This window comes from Erythranthe guttata, chromosome 7 (assembly GCF_056151865.1).
Source record: "Erythranthe guttata isolate IM_541 chromosome 7, IM_541, whole genome shotgun sequence".
NCBI lineage: Eukaryota > Viridiplantae > Streptophyta > Magnoliopsida > Lamiales > Phrymaceae > Erythranthe > Erythranthe guttata.
In genome coordinates, this window is record NC_142539.1 from 11565164 (window position 1) to 11572468 (window position 7305).

At 31.7% G+C, this 7305-nt stretch overlaps 1 protein-coding gene across 1 annotated transcript; it reads right to left on the reverse strand.

Annotated features, from left to right (window-relative positions):
• Positions 1 to 5778: 5778 nt before the first annotated feature.
• On the reverse strand, positions 5779 to 6596 carry LOC105965859 (putative LRR receptor-like serine/threonine-protein kinase At3g47570). Its single transcript, XM_012990406.2, has 2 exons — positions 6091 to 6596; positions 5779 to 6017 (listed from the first exon to the last, which is right to left on the reverse strand). Exons 1-2 carry the CDS (start codon positions 6530 to 6532, stop codon positions 5914 to 5916), a joined length of 546 nt encoding a protein of 181 aa, XP_012845860.2. The 5' UTR covers positions 6533 to 6596; the 3' UTR covers positions 5779 to 5913.
• Positions 6597 to 7305: the final 709 nt, after the last annotated feature.

Sequence of the window (7305 nt, forward strand, 5' to 3'; positions counted from 1 at the left end):
CCATAGATATCATTCGGCGACGATGAAGAGAGAGGAAATAGGGGTGGGGGTTGGGGCAGCGCCGAGCGGGGACTGAGGCGGCGTCGGGCGAGTGCTGGGGCGGTGCTGGACGGGGCTGGGGCGGCTAGGCGGCGGTTGGGGCGTCGGCGGATGGGGGTTGGGGCAGCGCCGGTGGGAGAGAAGAAGAGGTGAACGGAAGGAGATTTGCTACGGTGAATAGAAAAAAAAGAAAAAAGAAAATAAAATCTAGAGAGAAAAAAAAAAGTGATGGACATTATATTCAAGGGCGAGATTTGTGGAGCGAGATTTGTGGGTGAGATTGAGAACGTGACATTAATAACGGATATTAATTATATTTATATTCAACCCTAACATACCTTATAATACGGTAAGAGTATAATTGTGATAATTAATTAATTTTTATTAATAAAAGATATTTTGGATTTATCTTAAAAATAAGAAATAAATTTGGGCTCATTGTAATTGGACTTTTGTGATGAGGGGTTTTTTTGAAATAATCCCTTTAAACAAACCCCATTTTAATAATTTTTTGAATTTTTTTTTTTTGTTTAGAAAATCATTTTTTTTCTGAATTTTTTTTTTCCGACCAAATTCCAGTGTTGATCGGGCGGTTCCCCGGCGTTGACTTATTTTTATTTTTATTTATTACTATTTTTTGAAAACTTTATTTTTCTAATTTTTTTTTCCGGTGGGTCAACCCTTGTTGACCGCCAGTCTCCAGTGTTGACGTTATTTTTTTTTCCTTAGAAAAAACTATTTTAATTAATATTACTGTCTTGGCACATAATTACTGTCTCAGACAGTAATATTACTGTTTGGGACAGTAATATTATGAATATTATTTTCCCGAACAGTAATATTACTAATATTACTGTACGAAATAGTAATATTATTGCATGAGACAGTAATATTACGGTCGGAGACAGATATATTACAGTCGAAGACGGCAAATATGCAAGCCACGACCATAAAATTAATTAATACAGTAATATTTGTCTCAAACAGTTACTGTTGGAGACACTAATTTAGCAGACAATACAGTAATATTAATTAAAATAATTTTTTTTTTAAGAAAAAACAAATTTAAAAAAGAAAAAAGTCAATTAACAGTTAAATTTTTGTCTCCGACAGTTAAATAACTGTTGGAAATAGTTTTTTTAGCAGCCAATATAGTAATATTAATTGAAATATTTTTTTTATGAAAAAAAAATTCAATTACTATATCCGACAGTTAAATAACTGTTGGAGACAGTAATTTAGCAGCCAAGACAGTAATATTAATTAAAATATTTTTTTACGAAAAAAAAAGTCAACGCCGGAGACCCGACGGTCAACGGCGCTCGACCTACCGGAAAAAAATTCAGAAAAAAAAATTCAAAAACAAGAAAAAAAAAAAGTCGACGCTGGAGAGGGGCGGTCTCCGGCGATGGCGGGTCAAAATTGGGGTCAAAATTTGTTAATTGGTGAAATTGAGCTAAATTGGGTTGTAAATCATGACATTGGAGTTGAATTGAATTTTAATGAATTTGGGGTAATTTTGGTATACATAAAAGGGTTCTCCTTATTTGCAAATAAGTGTGAATGACCTGGATTTATTTGAAAGACAAAAAGTTGGATGTCCCTTTTTTAATTAAGTGCCCTTGTCATGGGCCTATTTGCCATTTACCCGGAGAAATTAACGAACAATCCCTTGTAGACTATAGTAAACTTTGTGGAACTTAAATAGCAAAAAAAAAAATGTGTTCTATTTTTATCAAGCTTAAATATTTGGGTTTATTTGAGATAGCCCCTCACTAATTTATATAATATGGGTTAAACTCAAGCCTTTTTATATTTTTTTTAGTAAAACTCATTTGTTGTAAGGGGGTCATTGTAAGACGAAAACAAAAATCAGGGGGATTCTTGTAATTACGAATATGTGGCGGTGTTTTTCTTTATTTAACCTATGTTCAGGAGGTTTTTAATTTACCCTTGTTAATATACAACTTCAATTAATTTACACGTGTGCCCATGTATTAGAAACTAACATAAAAGCCCATGCTAATGAAAATAGAAAAAAATTCAAATAAATAAACGTCACTATAAAATGTTTATCAATAATAAATGAAAAAAAAAATTAATTGATGTAAATCAGTAGAATATATTTGTGATATAAAGAACATAGATATAAAATATACATTTGATTCTTATAAATATTACAGAATAAACAATTTATTTTTACAAATTTAAAAAAATGAAAATTAAGAAAATAAATATATCTTATTATATGTGATGGGAAAATAGAAAACTTAATTCTATTTCACTAATGTAGATACATAACTTTTAGGGTAACTAGCACTTAAGCCCCTTGTGGTTTGGACATTTTGCACATGACCTCCTTTTGGTTTGAAATTAGGCATATAACCCCCTTGTGGTTTTGACATTTTGCACATGACCCCTTTATGGTATGCAATTAGGCACATAACCCCCTTGTGGTTTTGAAATTTTGCATATGACTCCCTTATGGCATGAAATTAGGCACATAGCCCCCTTGATTAGAAAACTGGAAAATTAAAGGGGTTATTTTACATCCCCCTGCCACCAAATAAATTAGGGATAAACCCAAGCCCAAATCATCATTTGACATACCCCTGGAAAAGCGAAAGTACTATACTACCCTTTTATGCAATTTTCGGCCAAACTGCATTCAGCATTTCTGCACCTGCATTTATCATTTTCGCTGATTTATTCATTATTATTTTCACTTTTTTTTTTTTTTAATAATAAACCTATTTGTTAAATTTATATATATATATATATATATATATATATATATATATATATATATATATATATATATATATATATATATATATATATATATATATATATATATATTCATTTTTTTTAATTTTCTTAATTTTTTTTAAATTCAAAAAAAATTATTATTTTTTGATTATTTTTTTAATTATTTTTTAATTTTCAAAACAATATGTTTACTGTATTGAAAATAACTACATGTAATATAGTACCTATAGTAATTCGTAGTTATGTTCATTTTTTTTCCCCATATTTTTAGTCGATCAATTGTATACACACACGAATATTGGCTTATACGAAGGAAATTCATAAAACCCAACAAAAATTTACAAATTTCAATATTTTTATTATAAATCACCTCAGAACCAATAAGATACAAAACGAAAATACACAAATATACGCATATGTAACTACATGTTACTATGGTAATGTATAGTAATGTACAGTAATGTATACAGTCTGTTGAACAAAAGCAGATGTAACTTCAAACAAAAATTTTGACACCTCAAGAAAAGGATCAATGGCCTTCATTAAGCTGCAATTGCAAAATCAAAACAAAAAAAAAAAATTACTTTAATGCAAATCAACAAAATTTGAAGAAACATCAAAACACTCAAAAATCAACAAACACTAAGAGATCGAGAGATAGAGAGAGAGAGGTTATTGCTGAAAAATGCTACAGATGTTAAATCAAACAGTTAGTGACTCTTCACCCCCTCGCCTCCTACCAAAACCCTAGACGCCGCTAATAACCACCAACAGTTCCGCGCGCCCACAAATGCAAAAAAAATATAGAAATATATGAGAACATAAAAATAAATGAAATTACCATCAAAATACAGATCTCGACGAGAGGAATCAAACGGTGGGTAGCCCGTCAAATTTCGACGGGTGGAACACAAAACAAAGCTCCGGCAAGACCACCGTCGTCGAATGAAAAAAATTGCAGAAACAGATCAGCGCTCCAAATTGAATGAAATCACCACCAAAAGAAAGAGCTCGACGAGAGGAATCCAACGGTAGTTAAACCATCGAATTCCGACCACCGAAGAGAGAGTTATGACTCCGGGAAGCAATTTCGCCGGTGGGAGGTTTGTGGAGGCGATTTTGAATCTGGAAGAGGAAGAGAGAGACCGAAATGTGTTGGGTTAGGGTTTAAAACTGATTTTTAAAGGGTATTATAGGGACTGCAAATAGCCCAGGGGGGTATGTCAAAATATTTTCGAAATGACGGGGGTATTCCCTAGAGTGTAATCCACTTGGTAGTGAGTTCTATATAATTTGGAAATGAGGTGGGTCTACAAAATAATCCCAAAATTAAATTACCCCTAAATAATAAAGACTTTGTTTATTAAAAAAATTAAATTCGATAATAACTATAATATAATATATTATATTATAAATATAAAATAGTAAATATAATCATAATTAATAACAATATTAAAGCTTTGAAATATGTAGAATTATTTTATTGAATTATAATTGATCAAAGAAATTGATAGTTCATAATTTTATATCGAGTTTAATCTTTTTATATTTGATTTGTAACATATGAAATTTCCAAATTGGTTTCTAAAATTGAATATATTGTCAATCATATAATAACTAGTATTATATACCTTTTGTGTTGTTAAAATAAAAAAAACACAATAATATATTATATTTCTCATTTTACAAAAAAATACATTAAACTTTTCATTTTATAGAATAGCTATTTTTAAATTAAAACAAGAAATTTTGACTTGATAGAGTAACCAACAAACAGTTGGTATGGTTACAATTTGTCTAAACTTTAGGGGTGATTTAGTATTTTCCAGTTTTCTATTCAAGGGGGTTATGTGTCTAATTTCGTACCATAAGAGGGTCATGTGCAAAATGTCAAAACCCCAAGGGGGTTATGTGCCTAATTTCATACCATAAGGGGGTGATGTACAAAATATCCAAACCACAAGGGGGTTATGTGCCTAATTTCATACCATAAGGGGGTCATGTGCAAAATGTCCAAACCACAAGGGGGTTAAGAGCTATTTACCCTAACTTTTAAGTTAGACAAAAGAACTCGTGTATTACAATACCAAAAGACAGTGAAATATATACAATGTTAAAATATCTAACAAACAATTATTTATGTTTTAATTAGATTTGTATTTTGATATTTCATCTTTCGCTATGTCAAAATACATACTGCAGAATAAAATATAAAAAATGAGTGATGAATTTCATCACCCCATGTCCATTTAGAAAATAACATGTGGCAATTATATATAAATTAATTTAAATATTTTTAATTAACAACCATTTGATATCTACGGTTGGAGCAAATACCTTAAGATAATTAAGATCAAAATAAAATATTATATATAATAAATATTTGCAAACTCATTTTAATACTTTTGAATTGGAGTTACTCTAAATATGTACTTAATTATATTTATCGGAGTTATAGTAAAATACACACTCTCATTTAACCCCTAAGTCAATGAGAGTGGGTGCCCATTTCACATATAAACGACATATATATGAATCTTACGAATTTTCGATGTGTATGCAAAAATCATTTAAAATGTTATTTTTTATGGTAATTGATCTATGCGTGGAGTGTTGCACCTTTTCTTGGTTATGATAAATCATGTCCCCACAAAAGTTATGCTTAGTGAATTATCTATATAAGAATTCCACAAGTCCATACTAGTTAGAGCAAAAGGAAAAAAAAAAGAGAGAAACAAAAGAAGAAAGAATTGTAGCAACTTTATACAAATTTGATATATATAAGTACAAAGAAAATGAGAAAATAACAAATAACAAAAGGAAATACAAAGAAAAGATGGCTTTATGAACTTTGTTATTAAATGAGCCACATAATTCTTTTTGAATCTTTTGCAATTCATTAATAACATCTTTCATCGACATTCTTTCTCTCGGCACTTCCTTTGAACACGAGACTCCAATGCTGATAATAGAAGCCATAAAATCCTCGATCTTACTACTATTTGATGAGGGCCTATTCGAATGAGAGGATCCACAATTTCCATTACACGATCCGGTAACGCTGCGACAACAAAATTATGAAGATTGACATGATCCATAAATGAATCATCTGTTGGTCTTCTGTCTTCTGTTTGTGAACATCTCCAATACAAGAATGCCATAACTATACACATCGCCTTTTCTTGTGATCGTGTTACTCGTGCCATATTCTACAAATACGTACACGATATCAATTAAATAGATAAAATTTGGTGGGATTGTATAATGCAATGAAAATTGTACCTGGAGGGACATAGCCAATGGTACCCCTTATGCCAATTGTGCCACTACTTTCTTGCGGTGAAAGTATGCTTGAAATAATCTTTGCTAATCCAAAATCACCAACGCAAGCCGTCATATCTTGATCCAAAAGAATGTTACTTGGCTTTAAATCGCCGTGAACAATTGTTGAATTAGTACCACAATGGAGATATTCAACTGCTCGAGCAATATCAATAGCAATGTTGAGCCTCTGTTTAATGTCAAGATATCTAAGTTGGGTTTCAGATTGACCTTTCTCTTGTTCCCTATTGTAGCACAACCATTTATCCAAACTCCCATTAGCCTTAAATTCGTAAATCAATGCCTTGAAATCGTTTCCTTGGAAGTCAACGCTTTCGCAAACACTCAACATTTTCACGACATTTTTGTGTCTTATGCCACTCAATGCGTTGCATTCCGCCATGAAACTCTTAGTAGCTCCTTTTACAAAAAGATTAAGAATTTTCACGGCTAAAAATGTGTGGCCATTATCGATAATGCCTTTGTAAACAGATCCGAATCTCCCACGACCCAAAATATTATACTCCGAAAATCCATTTGTTGCGTGTAAGAGATCTGCATATGAAAGCCTTAAAAAAGGTATTCCGACAGATTATGGTAGAGAAGACAAACTTGTGTTGATAGTTCTTCTCTTGTAAAGAATAATGATGAGGCACAAGATTGCTGCAACTCCAACTATTGGAATCACTACTTTTATAGGAGTGGATAAGTTATTCTTTGAGGAAATTGACGATGAAGAACATGGAGGAAAATTTAACTCAAAAATTACTCCACACAAATTTTTATTTCCTTCCAACGAAATCGCAGTCTTATTTTTAAAGACTCCAGTTATCGGCACTTTTCCTTGCAATATATTGAAAGATAGGTTCAATTTTTGGAGATGTAACTCACTCAAGAAAATTGGGATTGTTCTAGACAAATTATTCCGTGAAAGATCTAGATTTGTCAAGCCTCTTAAAGAACCCAGTCCCTGAGGTATTTGTCCTTCGAATAAATTACCCTCCAAATGTAGCCATTCCAAACTATTGCACATCCCTAAAGAGTTTGGAACAAGTCCAGACAGTCTATTATTAGAAAAATCTAAGACTTCCACCTTTGTCAGTGAACCAACTTCAACTGGAATCGAACCCGTGAGTTCATTGTAAGACAAATTCCAGAAAACATAACTGGTGGGAA

What these genes read in the sequence shown, in the direction of transcription:
- LOC105965859 (XM_012990406.2), bottom strand. Translation starts at nt 6,532, where the DNA reads ATGGCGGAATGCAACGCATTGAGTGGCATAAGACACAAAAATGTCGTG. An exon ending in CATTGGCTATGTCCCTCCAG is followed by an intron (nt 6,018 to 6,090) that starts GTACAATTTTCA and finishes ACGTATTTGTAG; the next exon opens with AATATGGCACGAGTAACACG.